Consider the following 22,789-nt stretch of genomic DNA (forward strand, 5'->3'; position numbering starts at 1 on the left):
CCGAAAGTAAATATAAATAAATAAAAGAATAAAAAACAATTTGCTCTGATATCTACGCTCAAGTCCTTAGCAAAATTTAAATAAGATGAGCGTATGAGGCGTGTGAGGGTTACTAAAGGATCCTGCTGATAGCCAATGACAGTGACTCCATTATTCTTTACGTTTCTTATGAATAAATCCAAGGGGCGGGTCTTTGCCGAGTGCCGCAGATATCGATAAGGCGTGTTTCTCCTCTGTGGAGTGTTTTATGCCGAAGACATGCGCTACCAACATTATCTTTTAGAAGCGGCTCACGTATTTATTTAAGCGGTGCAATTTGTCCAGCGTGTTTGGAGGGGATGGGATCTTGGGAAATGGGCCGTGCATGGGAACAGCAAGAACCGCTTCTTTACAATTAGATCTAACGTTACACCGGATACCGGGAAATGAACCACGCACGAGCAGCGAGCTGGATACCGTCTATACGAGGAGCTGTCAGCATAAATATATAATATGTTTAATCTGATTTGATCCCTTGCATTGATAGCATCGATATTCTCTATGTATGGCCGTTCTGTCATCATGATATCGGGTTTGTGAACCCGCGAGTGAACCGCGTCCGCGCGAGGTGCATCTCAACATGACAGGTAAGGAAAATGACTCCGATGTACGGTGCCATTCACTTTCTGTATCCTTGCATGTCAATGCCCATTTAAAAATACCGTAAATATGTGTCATATGATCTGGGTTCGGGGAGATCCTGCCGGTATGCGCGTCTGGAGATGCTGTTTTTCAATCTTTGACCCAGTGCATGCGCTTAGTCTGTTCCTACACCCGCCCTTTTCCATCTGTACCGCTATTTATCTGCTTTAGATCTATAGCTGTACCTGTCTGACAAGATGCGCGCGATATTAACTTCACGGGAGCCATGGGCCGCGCGCACCAATGATCTGTCGTTATAACCTACATTCACACAGTGTGGATACTGTGACTTTATGGCGTTATAGGTTTGCACGGCATTGAAATACATGAAAATATACATGCTACGGATGATGCATGTGTGATAGATAGATAGATAGACAGACAAATAGATAGTGGAACTGTATAGACTGTAAAATTATTATTCAAGTTTTATTAACTATTTGTAAAAATTTGGCCATTTTTGACTGAAACATTTTTCACTACCATTTTTTTAAGTATAGATATATCAATAGAAAGTTAGATAGACAGACAGACTGGAAAAATGGTTATTAATTTTTGGTCAAATTTACTAGCAATTTATTTCAGGCGATAGATAGATAGATAATTTTCAGAGTTTATTATTAATTATTTGTGAAACTTACTAGCAATTTCTGATTGAAAATTGTATTTACCAATTTTTTAAAGATAGATAAATAGATAGAGCCGGTCTTATTTCACAAAATTTTGCTTTGAATGATATTTGTCATGTGAGTTTAGATAGCAATAAAACATTTGATTGAGAAAAAAAGCTCAAATACAAATTGAAACAAAAAATTATTTGCATAATCATGAAAAAAGTAATTAATTTGACGTTGGAAGATTAAAAAAAAGATGTTATTTTAAAAACTTCAAGGTCATTTTGAAATCACAGACCTTTGATTGCAGACTTTGGGATCTTGGCCAACTGGACACTGTTTGAGGCATTTCTGAGATCTTTTCTGAAACTTTTGACACTAACGTCTGGAGAAACATCTTCAGCCATTTGCTCTTGAACCTTCTTGTCTGTAGGAAGACCGCAAAATATAAAATAAACAGTATATACAACATATTTCCCAAGATAATATAAACACAGTATATCAGACTGATATATGCCAGTATTGGAACCTAAAAACCAACACACACACATATATATATATATATATATATATATATATACTGTATATATATATAGGATGATGGTGATGCCTTCAATTCATCCTACATAAAACCATGCAATGTGAAATTCAGCTTTACTATCTAACAGATTATGTGTTTCTTTTTCTCACAGCAACGTATAGAACAGGAAGGATACCAAGCAGGAAGACGGGTGGCTATCCAGGGGACATTTTATCAGGGTCAGATGGCCTGTCTTGAATAGGAAACGTGCAAAAATGGAGAGCTCTGGTTCAAGGATGGTACTGAGGAGCTCGCGGCGACTGCTCGGATGTTGCACGCTTCTGCTCGCCGCTACGATGTTGGTGGGCTTCATGGCGACGTCTGGCACACCCGTTGCAGGTATCTCATCACAGAGTGCACTAAAAGTTTGGCTTTAGGCTGGTACTTTTGCTTTTTTGTCACTTCCGTCACATTTCGTTTAGTTTCTGTGGACCTATTGTGAGTCAGTATCCTAAAAAGCGAGTCTTTTTCATCACAGATGATTTGAACGTCAGAGGAACAGTGGGCGTATGTTTGAGTGATTCTCTCTTTGTGTGAATGACGTGTGTCGCAGTTAGAGGTGAAGAATGAATGGGATTCACAGTTAATTGTATTGAGATGTGTGTGAGACAGATTCTACATTGAAGAAAGCACATATCTACCCACAGAGTGAATTCTTAAAATGAAAATACCTTGAAGTGACACGCTGACTATACAAATTAGACACGGTCGGCTTAGTTCTTGCTTGGCACTTATGAAGGACCTTTAACATCCATAGAACCTTTCCATTGCAGAGAGAGAGAGAGAGAGAGATATATATATATATATATATAGATATTATTTAAGAAGCAAAATGGCAGTTAATAAGTCTTGGTTTCTGAAAAACATTATCAAAATTAAGTGAGTTTAAATAACTAAAATATCTGCCAATGGGGTAAGAAAAATCAACTTAATTCAAAGGAAAACAATTGAATTTTTCTTATCCCATAGGCAGATTTTATTTCTTGTTGTGATCATAAACCTTTTCATTAAATCACAAAATTTTGATAATTAGTTAATAGTTCATATTTAAATAATTTAACAACACATTCACGTGTTCACTGTTCTCAATAATAATGTCAATAATAATAATAATAATTAGTAGTAGTAGTAGTAGTAATAATAATAGTATTTCAACTCTAATTATAAAAAATAAAGACAAATATATTACGGTTGTAAAATTACAATTGTACTGTAAAATAAAAACTGAATACTTGATAATTATAATAATGAAATGTGACTATAGGGTTATTTAATTGGACTAATGTTATTAAACTAAATTGCAGCCTTTGATTTCAGTATTGCAATAAGCTAATAATCACACAGCCCCAATTATTTATTTGAATTTAATTTTTATTATGACCAGACCTGTTAGAGACAATGTCTAAGCCATTAAGCCCCCGATTTTTAGACCCATATTAATTTAAAATATTAATACAAATATTATATTATATGATATAAATACTAAAATATTAATAATTACTAAAATATGCGTTTTACATTTAGCTTTTTATCAACTTACAAACCCCCGTTCAGGAAACCCTGCTTTACAATGTTTTTTACAAAAAGGAAAAATGCTTCTTTTAAGAACCATTCATTAAAAGGTTCTTTTAAGAACCCAAAATGGTTCTTCTAAGACAGAAAACTCCCTTTTGGAAGCTTTATTTTTAAGATAGTCGCTCAGTAACTGGAGACAGCAGGCTGATTACCGTGAGCGTATTTACGCTGGTTCCACATCACTGTAAGATACACACATACACACACACACACACGCGCATCCCAGACAGATGGATGAGAGTGTCTCAACGCTCTCTGAAAGGGAAGATGCAACTTTCAAATGCACACCCACTTCATCAGATACACACACACACACACACACACGGTCGGAAAGCATGGGGGTTCATTAGGAGTCACACACCCCGACGAGCCCACAGCTGTGATGGAAATGTGTCCTATGGTGCAACAAGCCCCCCATTAAAGCCATTGATCTTGTCTCTCTCACACACACAATCTTTCTCTTTCTGTGGCTCTGCGGTATCTGATGGTCGGCATTGATGATTAGATTTAGGAACATCAAAGCTAAGTGGACTTGGGTCTGTAATAATGCGCTGCTATTCATAGACGCAGTTTCTCCTCTGTTTTCTCCTTTATGCCTGGGAATCTGTGTCAGTGGAATCGGCATACGTGTGAACGTGCCCGCGTGAGCTCATTCTGTCGGTGTGAGAAATGCCTGTGTGCTCTGTAGCATACTGATGAAGCGGTCGGCGTGTGGCATACTCCTGCAACACACACACACATCACGCAGCATCACCATGGAAACACCTCGCCTGACCACACCACAGAGCCATTCATAGGACTAGTGTGTGTGTGTGTGTGTGTGTGTGTGTGTGTGTGTGTGTGTGTGTGTCTCGCTTTCCCCCTGTGTGAAGTTGTGTTCTCCGTCGGGATGCTCTGACAGTTAACTGAGTCTGAAGTTAATTACTGAAGTTATTTCGTATGTCGTTCCCCAGAGTGGTTCGTCTCGAGGTTTAACACACATTAGAGTCTTCATAGATAGGATAATGTACATGACCAGATTTAAAAGGAACAATTTATTCAAACAAAAATTTAAATTCTGTCATTATTTACTCACCCTCATGTCGTTCCAAACTGGTAGGACTTTCTTTCTTCTACGAAAGAACATATTTGTCTTATTTTGGCCATATAATGAAAGTCAATATGGACAAATTTCTTCAAAATATCATGTTAGAATATCATGTTATATGTGATTCTCATACTTTCTTTTTTTTAAACTAAGTGTAGATTTTTTTTACTGTAGTGAAGTTGAAAAACTTTGCATATTTGTTTTCAAACGATGGTGAAATTAAGAAACTGACACATAAATACTATCTAAACAATGTGATTTTAATGTCATTAAGATGCTGTAGATTTATTAGTATTTTGGATTAGTTTTTGTTTTCCATTTTCACATTTATTTTAAAGTTTTAGTAATTTCGTTAATATTCTTTTACATTTTAATTATTTTTTTTAAACGTGTATGTTTGATTCATTTTTATTTCAAATGTAGTTTCAGTTAATGTAGTTAAAATAAATGTAAATGAGAAACTGTCTGAAATAAAATAAGTTCAAGTTTTTAAAAATATATTTTTAATGGTTTTAGTTTTTGGTTTTAATAATTTTATTGTTATAGCTTCAGGGAAGTTTCATGTCATTACACAACATTTCATTAAACAAAAAAGAAAAAATTACACTCGTAATTTTCAGAAATAACAGTATCAGAAATGACGTGGTGTTTCGAGGTGCGAGATTCTGCTAAAAATATTAAATATTTAGGATAAATCTACATAAACTAGTCAGCCTCACTGTAAAGCCTGTGTTATAATTTCCGCGTGCACGAGTCCGCTATGGTATGCGTGACGTAAAAATCGTCATCGGAGAGTGTGTGCGGAGGCTCCGCGCGGACATCCGCGTGCCTCCCATTTTTTGTGCGGTCAGTAGGCTACAAAAGCACCAACTGCGCATGCGCAGGCTGTGTGAATAAGCCTGTTGCTACTCGAACCCGTACAATCCATCGATAAAACAAGATAAAGACAGCCAGATGTGCAATAACTGTGGGCAATTGTTTGTTCACAACTTCACATGTTTGTTTACTGTTCAAGCCGATCTACTGCGCATGTATGGAGCACGTCCGCGGAGCGGACCATCAGCATATGCTTTCGGTAGTATAAATACAAGTAGTACGCGTCCGCGCTGTCCGTGTACGCGTCCGGATTGCTCATGCGGAAAGTATAACACAGGCTTTAGTCGATAGGGTAGTGAGTTGTTGGTCAACTAGTCGATTAGTTCATCATCATCACCCATCCCTAGACTGGATGAACCACATTCAAAAAGCCTCATTTGAAGACAATAAACATGTACTTCTGAATACACGTTTTGTATATGTCAGTTGAGGTGTCCCCTATCAAATTTATTGTGTGATAGATACAAGATACAAAATCAGATTACTTTTTTTCAAGTAACTAGTAAAGTAACACATTACTTTTAAATTTATGAAAAAATATCTGAGTAACTTTTTCAAATAAGTAACGCAAGTTACTTTGTTTTCCCATTTAGCCTGAGGCTTATTAATTTCACTTTTAGTGTGAAAAGGACCTTTACAGTTGACAAAAATATAATTTTTGGGTTTCTTGTTATTAAAAAATAAATAAGCAATCCCAGCCCAGGGGCATAGCCATCATTTCAGAAGTGAGGGGGACAGAAATGTTATATACATATATATATATATATATATATATATACAGCCAAGGTGACAAAAAGTAGCACAAAAGTAACGTAATGCATTACTTTGCGTAACTAAGTAACTCAATTAGTTACTTTTATTGGAGTAACCCAATATTGTAATGCATTACTTTTAAAAGTAACTTTCCCCAACACTTCTAATAGTTCTGATCAAAATAGTAATTCTCCTGATTTAAATCTTTACTGTCTTTTTGGGTCTTGTCAGTGTCATTGTTCAGGTATAAATAATTATCCAGATACCTGATGAAGCAGATAGCATTGTAACAAGGAGCCTGTTGTTTTTGGTCCAGAGATTATAAACTTTAGCCAATTTCCATATGTATGTTAGGTACCAATCTTTGGAATTAACAGTTTTACTTTTTAGCATACAAATGTGTCATAAATACTTCTGAGATAGAAATAAATTGGGCCATCGAGCATCCCATTGTGTTCTTACAGGAAACATACTGTATTAGCTAAAAACATTTGATATCTAATGACTGGCACACAGCTCCAGAAATATTTATTTTATTCGAGCAGTTAGTGTCATTGTGACTCACTAAACAGATGGATTGCTATTTTCGAAAAGTGTTTTTTAACAAGATGAGCAACTTGATATCTGGCCTGAGGAAACATGACAGGGCATGTCTATGTCTAGCGCTGTCTGCTAGCGCTGTCTGATACCATGAAGTTTGAAGCTGTTCGACCTCAGTTTGTAGTGTTGGAGTAAAAGTCCATATTTGCTACTGTACAGTGATGTTGACTTCCTCTTTCTCTCTGTGTCCCCAGCTAGTATGACACACTGGCCTACTAATGTCGCTCAACTGCGCTGTACTCCCCTGCTTCCCCATAGTGTGCCGTTCAATCAGACTCATTACCCACAATCCCTCTGTTCTACCCTCAGCGGCCCACAATGCCGATGAATCACAGTCACATTAATAAAAGGGCAGCTCTCATAGCCAGCTTCAGTACCATATGGCTCGTTGAAATAAAAAAACAGTCATTTAAGAGTCAACCGTGTCACATTTACTGTTATAGCAAGACTTATGATATGAGTTTTAGTTTAGCTGTTATATCTGTCCATGCAAAACCGTAATAGGATCATGATTTTTTTTAGAAACAGTGCCATTTGTGTCTGAAAATGGAAATTAATGTTTTGTGCACTTCAAGAATCAGATATGCAACCTCTATAGACACTGACCACCAGAGGGCGGTGTGTGTGCTAATATTCAGATTAGCATGGTTTTTAAATGGTTGATTCCTAAATCATCACCTCCAATCCTAAATATGTGGTTACTGTATATTTATTGTTACCAGTGTTAGTATTGTTATATACTATAATAACATTTATTCATATTTTGAATTAGCTTTTATTTTTGTATTTTCAGTTTTCTTTTTAATTTTAGTTTGTTTTTATGTGATTTTTTAGAAAACATTTTTTTAGTTTTTGTTTTGTATTTTTATACATCTTTAATTATTTCTTTATTTTAGTTTTAACTTACTTTAACTTAAACTTCTTTATTTCAGTTAGTTGCCAAGGTAATAATTTTTTATATTAATAAGTAATTACAATTTATATTATTAAAGTTTTTCATCTAATACTTATATTTAATTTTATTTCAGCTTTAATTCAATTATCGAAACTGATTTTTAATAGTTTTAGTTAACAATAACAACAGTTGTTACTGACATATACTATGTCATATAGTATATTTGTATAATATATTCAACGTTATTAACCTTTAACCTAAAATTTAATATTATTTTAACCTCATACGGTAAATCTGGAAGTCAAATAATCTAATCTAAATATAATATAATATCATATCATATAATATAATATCATATAATAAGCTTCTTGAGGCCAATATCACAAGTTTTTTTTTATCCATATATTTATATTTTTATAATAATAATTATTATAGTAGTAGTAATAGTTTTAGTGTATTAAAATAAATATTTAGATTTTAGTATTATATATTTTGTTTTATTTATTTTTTCTTTTTTTTCTTTTTTTTGCTTTTTGCATTATACTAAATAGAGCTGTAAGTCATGTTTTTGCTTAGGGAACCTATTCACATAATGTAGATTTAGATAAATGGTTTTAGATCAAAAGTTTAATACTCATCCACAGAACTAGTTCCCATAGAGACATTGTTAAAAATGACTGTGTCTTGGGTACAATCTGGGCTTTCTCCTGCACTGTGTGTTATGAAAGATTTGGATGAAGTGTATTTACAATCTGTCCTTCTGCTGTTTTGAAATATTGCATTTCTTGTGGTTTGGTTGTGTGCCATCCTGCAACACACTCAAGTAGGGCTGGGCGATATGACGATATTATCGTATATCGACAATATACATCTATATATACCTCGTATATACAGCAGCCGCTGCCGCCAGTCATTATAATGTTAATCAAAGAACAAAAGAAAAGAAAATCCCTCACTGATCTTGACTGAATCACTTTTGTAACCTCAGTTTATATTTTATTTGCCTGTTGTTCGGCGCTGACTACTGTAATGGCAACGTGCATCTGTGTATGTGATTATTTTGGAGATGCGTTCCAATATAATTTATCCTTATTTAGGGTATAGGCCTATTCTATTTTGAGCTGCAGTTTAATAAAAGTTAAACAGAAAAAAGACAAAAAGTAGCACTGCATGTGTTTCTGAATATTTATTTAAACAGACTGTATAATGATGAAAAACCACAAACATGACAGGTATAATTAAAATACACAAATTCCTTCAGCGCACATTTCAGTGCAATATTTTTTACATATTTTGTAAACCGTGTATACAATATAATTATGTTTTATTAAGCTGAGATATAGCACTATAAATTCTTAAATCATTTGCAATAAAACTATAAAGTTTTGTTGCAAATGGATGAAGACATTAGACTTCTCAGCTCGCCCCTCAACATGCATGCGTTTGGAGTTTCGGCAGCCCAACACTGAATATTATATTGTGGGCGTTGTATTTTGATTAATAAAATAAAAATGATAAAAATTACAATATAAAACATCGGAAAATCGGCATATTTTATTCAAGACATTATTATATGACATTAACATGCATTTATCATTCTTACAATCACCGCCAGAATGTCCATGTTCACCATGATGAACTTAAAATTGGGTTCTATTATTTTTCCTCAACAATTCTCCTCACAAAACGAAATTCACTTCAAACACAAATTTAATAAGAACAGAGTGGAAATTATTAGCAACACCAAAATAACAGCAAAGCTAATGTTTTCTGTTAGTTTAAGCCCAAACTACCGAACTAGTAGGCTACCAGAAAGGAAAAAAAAAAAACCTTAACGTTTTGCTCAGAATTTTTAGATTTTTAGATTTTTAGATTTTAGTCATACATGATAAATATCAAATACGTTATAGCTTGATAAGATATTTTTGACATATCGCCCAGCCCTACACTCAAGCTTTTCTTTTTTTCCATTCCTAAGTGGAGCTCCCATCCAACATGTCCAGAAGGAGCCTCAATCAGCTTCCAACAAGAACACGTTCACCTCCTGCCTTATCTTCATCATCATCATCTCCTCATCGATCTGAAAGAACCAGGCGTCCAGCTTATACACCTCCAGGTGCCAAACATCCCTCGTCCCCTGGACGCCATGACAGTGCCTCCCACATAGATCCCACCCCGTCCCTCGGTTCCGAAGGGTCGGGTAACTTAGGTGACGGGGCCCAGGGCATCCACCTGCTATTACGACCCCCAGACCTTCTAACACCCAGCCAGATGCCTCCCCTCCATGACGACAGACCGCCAACACCAGCTCCCCCAACCCTGGTGCCACCCGAAGACCAGTATCCCGTCCACTCCGCGGAGGTGGACTGGGGTTCCGGAGACTACCTTGAAACTCTTACTTTCATGGGATCGGAAGGGGAGGAGTTTTCTCTGGTCACCACCCTTCCTACGCATGGATACGATCCGTATGATACGGACGATGACGCCACGATCAGCTACATCACAGCTTTCCCCTCTCGCCCCGTCCTGCCCCTCTCGTCAAGAGACCTCCAGCCCAGCGTGACTGTAAAATATGGGACTAACTTAAGGACGGCCCATCCTACCGATCCCCACCTCCCATTGGCTCCTGACTCCGCCCATGCGAGCGATATGGACGATGATTTGGATTTCGATTGGGCGGAGCTTTTTCCCATTGAGCCGACTGAAATGCTGCTTCCTGATATGAACAGTTTGGAATACTACAACACGTTGCAAGCCAAAGAGAATGCTAGTATTGTGAAGAATAGGACGCACCCTCATATTAACCCTACGCACACTGTGGGACCCACCCACACTCCCAATGCAACCTTGGGAAAAATCCCGGACGAAATTGACCGGACAACTCCTCGACCTATTCCATCAGTAACCCCAACTCCACCCCAAAAACCTACAAAGCCTCCCATTGCATCAACCACCGAGACCCAACGGCCTCCTGAAGGCCCAGATAAGGGTGTTCCTTCCATACCCACGTCCCATGTGGGCAAAACCCGACCACCAGTGCCAACCGCCCTGCCTCCACCCGGCACCTCAGAGGGTCCAGTAATACAAGCCGTTACGCTGAAGCCCCCTGCTACCAAACCCCGTATGACCACCATAAAAACCACCACCAGAACCACAACTACAACCACGACTACCATGAGCACCACCAGCCTCTCCACCAAAAGCCCACCGCCTACAACCCCCAGAATTCCTCTGTCCATCGCACCCCGACAGTACGTCTGCAATATCACCAAACCGGACATGTACCTAGTCAGAGTGGGTAAGACAATTTACACAATATATCAGTATCATATTGGTTATTAGACGATATTAGAGATTTTTTAGTTTATCATATTATTTATTATTATTGTGCACATAATGTTTTTTATTTTTACATATAGTTAATTTTTTAAAACCACTAATAACATGAATTAATTTTTTAATGATTTATATTTAACAATGATAACAGTACATAACAGTTATATTTAAATAGATAACACTATCTATCTATCTATCTATCTATCCTGTTTATCATTATTGCACACTTTAATTTCCTCTTGTTTAACATTTAGGTAATCTTTAAAAAAACACTGATAATTTAACACTTACGTAATTTAATGTTGTGATGGCAAAATTCTTTAGAAAGTTAAAAAAGGTTTTTACTGTACTTTGTCATTATTATTAATTATTTAATTGTATATTTGTATTTTTTTATAATACATTTTAATTACATAAATTTGTTATCATTTCTTACAACCTTCTTGTCTGACTCTTGCAGGCATGCCTAGTGGGTCGTCGATTGCGTTTGCCAAAGCTCATGTGCGGGAGATCCTTCGACGAGAGTTCAACCGTTCAGTGGAGCTCCAGGTGAGCGTGTCAGATCACAACAGGTCACACATCAGCTATTTATTTCTAGCATCACTGATGTCTATCTGTGCTATCCATCCAGGTCCTCAAAGCCCCGCCCAATTTCATCTTCCGGGCAGTTTCCGGTCCACTGGTGTACACTGCTATCTCTGTCATTAATGCTGTCCGCCAATCAGTGCACAGCACTTCCTCTTCTTCCATTCTGTCCGTCACAACTATATATGCAGTGCCTGATTACAAACATCAGGTCCACACAGGTGAGAGAGTCAGAGTATAACCAGTGAATAGCACGCTCACGTGTGTCAAACTCTAAAAACTGAGTAATCATTTTAAAGTAAATAATATACGTTTTATTTAAATATGTAATATAATAATAATAATAATAATAATAATAACTTAATATTTTAAGAATGATTGTGACATTAGTTCATTTGTCTTGCAGTGCTGCAGTTTGTACCGAGTCATGTGGATGTGCGTTTGTGTAGCTTCAGCGAGCGTGTAGAAAAGGGGCTACTCATGGCGTACGCGGAAGTACGCAAACGCTCACAAGAAAATGGAAATTTCACAGTTCATGTAATTAATTCGAAATACTCACAGCACAATTTTTGCACACATTACATGTCACTGTTTTTCCACGAAAAGCTTGTTAACAATGATTCTGTGTATAAATAGTATTGATAATTCTGTATGATTGCTTGTCTAGATTGTGAATATCACTAGTAGCCTTCCTAAGGGTCAGCGGCTGCAGAAGGCACCGGTGGACATCACTTTTGCTGTGCGTGATTCTCAAGGCTTCCTAACGGGATCAGATGTGAGTGGTCACATGAGGCAGCTCAGCGCTGTGGAGTTCAGCTTCTACCTTGGTTTTCCTACCCTGCAGATCGCTGAACGTGAGTCACAAATACACACACAGGCTCTTTGTCTCAATTTCTCATAAACGTTATTCATTTATCACTCTTTTTATCTCATTTCTTGTCTTCCAGCTTTTCATTATCCTGAACTGAATGTGTCCCACCTGTTACGCACATCCTGGGTGAAAACAGGTATGTGGGTGTGTTCCAAATTAAACCTTGGAATCCAAAGTAATGTATATTAAAACTAATTAATAATTATACAATATGAATTAATTAGTGCTGTCAAACGATTAATCCCATCCAAAATAAAAGTTTTTGTTTACATAATATATGTTATATTAATATTATATAGTAATATAATATATATTAAAATAATGCATATTTTTATATTTTAAGTAAAATATAAAATGTATTGTATGTCTACATTGTTGGGTAAAAGTTAGCATACATGATGGATGGTTTATATCTTGGCTGTGAGGTCAGATATAATAACTTTAGTTATTGAATCTATTGTTGAACTATAGTTGAAAAACTTTAACAATACATATAATACAATAATATATTGTATTATGAATGTTTACTTATAATAAAATATAATAAAAATAGCTAGATTAATACTTACTTTTTATTTATTTTTGATGTATTTTTAAGGATTTAACCTATAATTATAATAATCAAATAATTATAAAGTAGCTCTTACTTGGCTAAAAGAATTAGTTCCATAAGTACCATAAGTTTTAAATATTAAAAACACAATATTATTTTTGAGTTCTTAAGTGAGATAAATATGATTGTAATACATTTTTCTTTAATTTATATAATTAATTATTATAATTCTAATTAATTTTTCTATTTGATTTATTCACGTCTTGTATTAAATTCAATATTATGATCTAATCTTTCTCATTATGAGGCTATTAATGGTACAGGCACTTATAAATGTTGATTTTACTAAAAGATGGCAGGTGGATTTATACTAGTCTGTAATTTATGAATATTATAATTTAGTACTTCATGCCCATTTCTGATGCTACTTTCTTTTTTGTGGATTTGTGCATTTGTTCTAGTGTTATTGGGTGTGTTGGACCAGCGTGTGAACGAGAGGACCTTCCAGGCCAAAATGGAGAGGCGATTAGCACTGCTGGTTGGAGAGGGACTTCGGATCGGGGTTAGCAGTCGACGATGGAGAAGAGCTACTAGTATTGGCAACAACAGTGTACAGGTACATTCAAACACATTAGTGTACACAGTTTGTTTGTCTTTCCCACACATCACATAAGCACGAACCCTGGTGTGCCTCAGATCGTGCGAACGTCCCGTCTGGATGGCCCGGACTACCCGCTGGAACTGGTGTATTTTGTGGAAGCGGGGTCAGGAGAGAGGCTGCCAGCCCAGGCCACTGCAGCCATGCTCAACAGAATGAACCTGCAGAGAGCCGCCATCGTACTGGGCTATAGAGTACATGGAATTCTGGCCACACGTGAGTCAAAGTTGTATCAACTAAAGGCTGTGACAAACTAAACCGATGTCAAAGAACTAACGGCTACTGTTTTGTCGCCTTGCGCCACCTTCATCTGACAAAAATTTGCACTTGAACACACCACAAAGACTACAGCCAATGGACAATTAGAATGTGCGTTCTGTGCCTGCTTGAGAGGAAATAACAAGTGGCAGTAGTCTATATTCATCGTATGACCCCAGCTAACAGGGAACATTCTCAGAACTTGGGCTAACGTTCTGACGTGGTTCTCGCAAAGTAATGAACAAACATTTTTCCAGTAACATTAATGGAATGTTCGTTCAAAGTTATTCGGTCTTTAATAATTCTCTAAATGTTTGCACAAAAATATTTATAATTTGATCATGGAACAGTTTTTCCTGAAATTTGACATTTGGCTAACATTTTTTAAATGTTAAAAAAAATTTAATACATGTAGCTACTAGCTACTGTTTCACAATGTTCAGAGAACATTCAAAACTAACATTTTCTTAATGTTTGCAAAATCATAAAATGGAATGTTTTCTTAACGTTAACGCAAAAACCAAGAAAAATGTTTGAACATTCAGAAATAACTTTTTAAGAACTTACTGGGAACGTTAGTAAAACATTAAGAGAACATTCAAACATAACATTCCCATAATGTTTGCAGAATGATGAAATGGAATGTTTTCATAACCAAGAAAAATCTGGACATTCTGAACGTTCAGAAATAACGTTTTCAGAACTTAATGATAACGTTAGCAAAACATCCTCAGAACATATTTGTTAGCTAGGACTGTGGATATATAAGCCGTAAATAAAGTACCACTTGCTTTCCATTTTGAATATGAATCATGTTGATCAGTTGGTCTTCACTATCTTCATTCCAGACGTCTTTATAAAATATATAGACTTACTTGATATGTCACAGCCTTAAAAAACGTGTTTTTAAGACACATTTTAATAAAGAAAATGTATGATTTTTTTGTGCCAAATATCATGATACTCTTTTTCAGCGGTGGAGAAGCTAGCCCTGCCGCCCTCTGAGACTCAGCCCAGTAACGTGTGGCTGATCGTTGGAGTTGTGGTCCCAGTTCTTGTGGTCATCCTCATCATCATCATCCTCTACTGGAAACTGTGCCGCTCTGAAAAACTGGAGTTTCAGCCAGACGCCATGAGCACCATCCAGCAGAGACAGAAGGTCAGGGTCACTGAGTGTGTGTGTGTGTGTGTGTGTGAAAGTGTTGCCCACTCATAGACACTCCATGTAAAGTGACAGTGCTCATTTTTACTCACCCATGTCAAGGGCTTTAATGGAAAAATGGGCTGCATTGCAACAGTCAATTTAGCATGTTGTCCATTCATGTGTTTGTCATTGTAGTTGCAGCCTCCCATTGTTAAAGGCTTTGATTTTGCTAAACTACACCTGGGGCAGCATAGTAAGGATGACATCATGATAATCCAAGAACCCGCCCCTTTGCCGGCACCTGTTAAAGAGGCCACGCCCTCAGAGGGCGGAGAATTGAACACTCCTAAATCAAAGAGCTCATCTACAAAAGCATCCCGTACAGCACGGAGAAGAGGCAGGTAAGAAACTTGAGCAGGTTCTGTTTATATCAGTGTAATTTTAGTATTATTTATATACTATAGTTTGTGTAGCGTTTATTTTTATATTTTCATTTTAAATGTAGTTTAATTTTTGCTAATTTGATTATGTGTCATTTTTATTGATTTCTGCTATTTCGTTTATTTTTATTTCAGTTATGTTTCTTATTCAAATTTAGCAATTATAAGGGCTTCAACTTAATTTCAGTTAATATCAGTTAGTTGCCAAGGCAAGGCATTCGTTTTCATCTTTATTTTCATCTTTATTTCAGCCTTTATTTTTAGTTAACAATAAAAACACTGGTTTATATTATTTTTTTAACTCATGCATTTTTTTTTTGTTTGTTTTGTTTGTTTTTTAGTTTTTAGTTTTGTGTCATTTATATTTATTTTTGTTTTATTTTTTAAATACTGCTATTTACTACTATTTCTGGGTTTTTTTTTCAGGTTGTCTCCATCTGATGGAGATTCATTAGGAAGTGAAGCATCCAGCGGTAGAGAATCAGCAGAGGAAAGCACCAGACCTGCTGTGACGCCAAGTGACCGCAAACCCCAACATCGCAAGAGCAAGCACTGTATTATACGACAAAAACACACTAATTCTAGTATAATATGTTATACAGTATATTAATTTATTATATTATTGTACTATATATTAACTATTAGTAATTAAAAGTATAGTATAAAGTTGCTTTATAATGATTTGTATTGTGCAAAAAATTTAAATATATAATTATTATTGTAAAATAAAAATTATTATTATTATTAAAATAGTAATAAATTATTATTAAAATTATTGTTATTAAAAAATTTTTATCTCTTTCTCTCCTCCGCTTATTCCATTGGTTCATCAGCAAAAAACAAACTTGGTAATTGTCTTTACCCATTGATGTTGCATTCATATATTGCGAGTTACAAATGCATGACCTTTGACATCTGGCCTTGATGTTCAGGTGCTCAACCTGGAAGTGGTGTGGATGAGCAGTTGTCCTCGTCATCCATATTTGAGCATGTGGACCGCCTCTCTCGAGGTTCGTCAGATGGAACGCGCAGAGTCTCCAATAAGATACAGCTCATCGCCATGCAGCCCATGCCAAGCCCTCCCTCACATCCACATAACCAGGCCCTGAGTCCCAACCTGACAGACAAGATGCCTGACGGAGCAAAGGTCAACAGTGAGGTTAGCAGACTCCTCTTTGTATACACAAACACGTTCGTAAAAATGACAGGCTCACACCTTAGACCCACAGATGTGGCATTTATTTATATATTATACTAAACATCAAGCTATTTTTTCCTATAACATTAAAATATACTATTTTGAATTGCCAAAGCATTGCGGTTTACTGACATACAATTGTAACTTTTTAAATTAAAGTTAATTCAAATAATTTATTTTAATTGTTTATTGAATTTTAGAATAATTTATATAAATGTAATTTACTTTTAATTTTTTTTAATTAATTGACTATTTTTAATAAAGAGAAAAGTTTAATGTTTATATTTATTAATTAATTAAATTATATTATTTTATAAAATAATATTGTTTTTACTCATTTGTATGTTTATTTATTTATTAAAATGTGTACAATCTAAATAAATGTCTATCCTGTTTACACTTGTATTTATTTTAAACATTAAGCACATATTTCCTTTCCTTTTCCTTGTACTTCCTGATTTAATAATTCATGTATCAGAAACAGAATATTCAGCAAATATGTCATCTATAAGAAAACATTCATAACCCATTCTGATGCAGATCCAAGTGGCCTTGAGGCATAAATCTGAGATCGAACACCATCGCAATAAGATCCGCCTGCGTGCCAAGAGAAAGGGCCACTACGAGTTCCCCTCCATGGAGGACATCATGGCAGTGTTCGGCGACAGCTCCGAACAGCAGCGAGTGTATCAACAAGCTCAGGAACAGATACACAAGATCCTGCATCTTGAAGAACACACACCTTCATCGTGCGGAGAGCCACGCAAAAGGTCAGGATAATAAATCTCACTTGTACCATCTGCAACACATATACAGAGTTCTGGCATGAAACTGTAGATGGCGCAGTCCGATAGGACTAACTTAATCTGACCTAATGACATCATTATCACATGGCACAGCTGATTGGTTCTCTCCTGTATCGGCAGCCAATGACCTCGCTGCTCAACATTCAAATATGACTAGTGCTTGCTGTAGCAGTTTGCAGCGTGCTTCAGAAACCCTTCACCTTCCCCAGCTCCACCTGTATAGATCTGCTACGAGGTGATTCATGTGTGCTATATAAGGGTTATTTCATGTACGTTATATTTGCAGCAGCAGTATTTCTTACATGCTCACAGCAGCATGTTGTGGATGTATTGTGAGTAGCAAGTCTCTGTACTTGCTCTGCCGCAGCAGCAGCAGCGTAGCAGATCTATTCCGCCAAGACCAAATACATTAACATTGTCATGTACATTACCATGCCAATCCCTCCGAGAATTGTCATGACAGAACTAGAGTTTGCTATCCGGGAAAGTGAATGCAATTTGTTTGTGAATTGCAGTTCCAAAGGAAGACGCTCTCCCAGACACAGACAAAGACAGAATTTGAGTGGAAGCGGAAGACTGAGAGACAAAGATCGCCTGATTTCCGACGGAGATCCCATGTACAGGAAGTACCCCGGGGTCAACAATGTGGCCTATGTGGTAGGACACACACATGCACATGCCTTCACTCAACTAAAACACACAAACTCACCACTCCTCTTCCTGTAGTCCGATGCAGATCAGCTCCCAGATGCAGGAAGCCCTTCTCCTACTGATGAGGTGTTTTTAGACCCTGGATCGCCGCCGTCTGGCCCTGCCCCTGCCCCGCCCAGCTACGTCCCTCCTCAGCCAACCATAGAAGAAGCCCGGCAACAGATGCACTCCTTATTGGATGACGCGTTTGCTCTGGTCTCACCTTCTTCTCAAGGAAGCCCTGCTCCTCTAACATTCACTGGCATTACGGCGGTCACTGGTGTCGGCGGAATCAGCCCAGGTCAACCCTCCAGCCCGTCCTCACATCCTTCACGCCAATGGGGCTCCTCTTCTTACCCAGCAGCCCCTGTACACAATCCTTTCTCTGCGGTGAGTGACTGTAGACATTTGAATGATGGAATTTGAATCCAAGTAATGTGAAATTGAATTTATTTTCTCTCTGCTTTGTAGAGGTATGCCGAGTTAGGAATGTCTCCCACATCTGTTCAAGGTTTACTGCAGAGGTGAGGTGGATTCTGGGAGGCTTTATAGAATAAACTAGTAAGAAAAGTCAGGAGGCAGTTGAAAAATGCATGTAAACATGAACGTGAAGCACAATGTTCCTGTTAAGCCAACAAATAACAAGTTTGAGTACAGAAAAGCAAATATGCTGCCTTATCCCAATTTGTCCACTTTTAAATATTCATCAGGTTCAGATATAATATTTACTCAGCAGATTGTTTGTATAACTTGACAGGCAGGCGCAGGGCTCTGGATATGTGGTGTCAGCAGAGATGCAGTCAGATCCTGGATACTCCAGCAGGGGGCAGTATGGAGAAGAGATGCCAGCGTCTTCTCGGCCACGACCAGTAGGGGGCAGCACAGGTAACGGTCTTATTGGTATTTGAACGTTTGGTTTCAGTGCTATGACAATTACTAAGTGTTGTGTGTGTAGGTGCACAGTTGCATCAGCTGACACAAGTGGGCTTGTCAAGTCGGATTGGACTGTATCCTGGAGTTGGCCGTAGTGTATCTGGACCTTCAGGATCAAGCTGGGCCCATTACCGCTCAGATGAGGAGATTTCCAGACCAGGATCCAACCGAGAGGCTGTAAATCAAACATGCACATTCATAATAGTATATATAATAGTATATATCATAAAATATGGGATATTATAAAATCCCAAAATTGTACTATTGGTTTACCAAAGCATTGCATTCAATAAAAGTAATGAAAAAATAAGAATATATTTAAATTTAATTAATATAAAATTATTTAATTTTATTTTTTAATTTTTATTTAAAGTGTAAATGTAAATTTAGTGTACATTTTATTTTGTTATTTATTTATTTTATTAAATTATTTTTATTAATTATTTAATATAATATGTAAAATTTCTAGCTTTTTATATATATATATATATAATTTACTTTAAGTTTGTTCACTCCCACATCTGTTCAAGGTTTACTGCAGAGGTGAGGTGGATTCTGGGAGGCTTTATAGAATAAACTAGTAAGAAAAGTCAGGAGGCAGTTGAAAAATGCATGTAAACATGAACGTGAAGCACAATGTTCCTGTTAAGCCAACAAATAACAAGTTTGAGTACAGAAAAGCAAATATGCTGCCTTATCCCAATTTGTCCACTTTTAAATATTCATCAGGTTCAGATATAATATTTACTCAGCAGATTGTTTGTATAACTTGACAGGCAGGCGCAGGGCTCTGGATATGTGGTGTCAGCAGAGATGCAGTCAGATCCTGGATACTCCAGCAGGGGGCAGTATGGAGAAGAGATGCCAGCGTCTTCTCGGCCACGACCAGTAGGGGGCAGCACAGGTAACGGTCTTATTGGTATTTGAACGTTTGGTTTCAGTGCTATGACAATTACTAAGTGTTGTGTGTGTAGGTGCACAGTTGCATCAGCTGACACAAGTGGGCTTGTCAAGTCGGATTGGACTGTATCCTGGAGTTGGCCGTAGTGTATCTGGACCTTCAGGATCAAGCTGGGCCCATTACCGCTCAGATGAGGAGATTTCCAGACCAGGATCCAACCGAGAGGCTGTAAATCAAACATGCACATTCATAATAGTATATATAAGAGTATAGCATAAAATATGGGATGTTATAAAATCCCAAAACTGTGCTATTGGATTACTAAAGCTTTGCAGTTTAGCTGCATTCAATAAAAGTATTAAAAAATATCATATAAGTTAACATATAAGTATATCATATATATATCATATAAGTATAACGGCAATAATGTGAATGGACAAACTAATGATAACAATTACATCATTTAATTTGTTTAATTTTATGCAATTTTTAATTTAAGTTCATTCATAAAAAATATTTTAATTGTTTATCTAATTTTAAATAATAATTCATATTAATGTAAGTAATTTAAAACTATTTTATTTGTATTAATTTAAATGTAGAACAATTCAAATGTATATTTTAATATATATATATATATATATATATATATATCCATACATTTAATTTATCTATATCTATATATTTATCTATATCTATATTTTAAATCTATCTATATATAATGTATATTTAGTTTAAATCAATTTTAGTTTAGTTTGTTCAAACATAATCTTTGTTTTTTGTTTTTTTCCTGAGTTGTTGGTATTTATTCATTATTTCTCTCTCCCTCTCTGTTTCTCACAGATACTGACATTCCCAGAGTACTCTTCATCACCAGTATTCCAGATGCCCAGGACGTCCCTGCAGGATCCCACAACACCCCAGGGTCACCTGGAAGCCTCGAGCGCGGGGTACATCGCCCCTGAGGAGCGTTCTCCACCCCCCCAATCCTCTGCCTTTCTCATCAAGGCTATCAGGGAAGAACTCCAGAGACTTTCTCAGAAACAGGTTGCTGTTGTCAGCTACCAGAGTTGAGAAAGACCATCCCAAAAACCCCTGCCCTGGTTACCTTCCCGATGTACCACATAAACAAACTCACAAATCCCAACACAGCTCCATGGCTGAGAAGCTGCTTTACACAAAATCCGAAACAAAACCTTCAAATTCAAGTACGGCTGGTCTGTTACATATGAAGAATTACTCGCAATCTTCCATACTGGTATTGCCAAGACATCCACAATTTAAATTCCACTGCTGACATGCAGAAAATAAACTTAAATACTCTCTCCTATAATTCACAAAGAAAAGAAAAGCTCATGTCCAGACTGTTTAGAAAAATAGACAAAGTTTCCCCATATTCAGACTCTCAATTTGCATGCTGAGAGCTGTGAACCTTCAAGACTTCATACTGACTGTTGCTAATGTGAAAATCCCTCCCCTTCAGTTCCATGTCTCTCAAAGTGCTTCCTCCAAATGGGTCATCTTCATGTCTCTGGACTTCCTCTGGTGCTAAACATCATTGCTGGGCTCCGCCACGATACCACAATTCAGCCTTTCCCAAAAACTCTGAAGTGGCGTTCTTTCCTTTTCCTGTTCTCCCATTTATCCAAGACGGCTTATCAAGTGGAAATGTGCTCTGTTCCAAAACCTAGTGAGCTGCTCAATGTGAAATCTGTTCCAAAGGTTAGTCAACTTAATTATGTTCGCTTACAAGATACTTAAATATGTTTTAACCAAAAAGTTATATTTCATTTGATAATATTCATTAAAACTATATATTATCTATATATTATTTTGCCCAACATTGGTGAGCTTTATGTATTTTTATACTTATTGTATCACATTGTTAGCTTAGCAACATGCTAACAGGTCAAACCCTGGACAGAGCAAGAAAAATGTTGATTATAAAGTAATATTTCATTCAGTAATATTCATAAAAACTTAAAATATATGATTTTACCCAACATTTGTGAGTTCTATGTATTTTTATACTTATTTGAGTATCACGTCATTAGCTTAGCAACATGCTAATGTCAAACCCGGGATGAGGCAAGAAAAATGTTAATTATAAAGTAATATTTCATTCGGTAACGTTCATAAAAACTTTAAATGTATTATTTTACTCAACATTTGTGAGTTCTATGTATTTTTATACTTATTTGAGTATTACGTCATTAGCTTGGCAATATGCTAATGTCAAACCTTGGACAGGGCAAGAAAAATGTTCATTATAAAGTTACATTTCATTAAATACTGTTCATAAAAACTTAAAATATATTATTTTGCCCAATATTTTCGAGTTCTATGTATTTTTATACTTGTTAGAGTATCACGCCATTCATTTAACAACATGCTAATGTCAAACTCTGGACGGGGCAAGAAAAATGTTGATTATAAATTTATATTTAAATCGATTATGTTCATAAAATCACAAAAATATGTTATTTTGCCCAACGTGTGAGATTTATTTAGGTTTGTACTTACTGGAATCTCATCTCATTAGCTTAGAAACATGCTAATGTCAAAATTTGGATGGGACAAGAAAAATGTTGATTATATTTGATATTTGAATGTAGCTATATTTAATTCGATAACAATCATTAAATTGTGTTATTGTACCCAAGATTTGCGAGTACTGTATATTTTACTTAGGCCTATTAGAATATCACACCGTTAGCTTAGCAAAATGCTAATGTAAAACTCTAGACGGAGCAAG

The 22,789-nt window shown here is 36.3% G+C and overlaps 1 protein-coding gene across 1 annotated transcript; it reads left to right on the forward strand.

The window, feature by feature from the left end:
* Positions 1–584: 584 nt before the first annotated feature.
* Positions 585–21,829, forward strand: LOC107726043 (UPF0606 protein KIAA1549-like). The gene is made up of 22 exons (XM_016535516.1): positions 585–626; positions 1,988–2,214; positions 9,640–10,959; positions 11,458–11,546; positions 11,629–11,803; positions 11,989–12,119; positions 12,250–12,436; positions 12,530–12,589; positions 13,468–13,622; positions 13,703–13,880; positions 14,897–15,081; positions 15,262–15,467; positions 15,933–16,060; positions 16,340–16,354; positions 16,439–16,665; positions 17,245–17,474; positions 18,026–18,167; positions 18,237–18,590; positions 18,672–18,724; positions 18,958–19,085; positions 19,156–19,310; positions 20,878–21,829. Exons 2-22 carry the CDS (start codon positions 2,091–2,093, stop codon positions 21,106–21,108), a joined length of 4,473 nt encoding a protein of 1,490 aa, XP_016391002.1. The 5' UTR covers positions 585–626; positions 1,988–2,090; the 3' UTR covers positions 21,109–21,829.
* The last annotated feature ends 960 nt before the right edge of the window (positions 21,830–22,789 follow it).

This window comes from Sinocyclocheilus rhinocerous, unplaced genomic scaffold (genome assembly GCF_001515625.1).
Source record: "Sinocyclocheilus rhinocerous isolate Xijiao unplaced genomic scaffold, SAMN03320098_v1.1 scaffold395, whole genome shotgun sequence".
Classification (NCBI taxonomy): Eukaryota; Metazoa; Chordata; class Actinopteri; order Cypriniformes; family Cyprinidae; genus Sinocyclocheilus; species Sinocyclocheilus rhinocerous.

What these genes read in the sequence shown, in the direction of transcription:
- LOC107726043 (XM_016535516.1), top strand. Translation starts at nt 2,091, where the DNA reads ATGGAGAGCTCTGGTTCAAGGATGGTACTGAGGAGCTCGCGGCGACTG. An exon ending in CATGTACCTAGTCAGAGTGG is followed by an intron (nt 10,960 to 11,457) that starts GTAAGACAATTT and finishes TGACTCTTGCAG; the next exon opens with GCATGCCTAGTGGGTCGTCG. An exon ending in ACCAGTAGGGGGCAGCACAG is followed by an intron (nt 19,086 to 19,155) that starts GTAACGGTCTTA and finishes TTGTGTGTGTAG; the next exon opens with GTGCACAGTTGCATCAGCTG.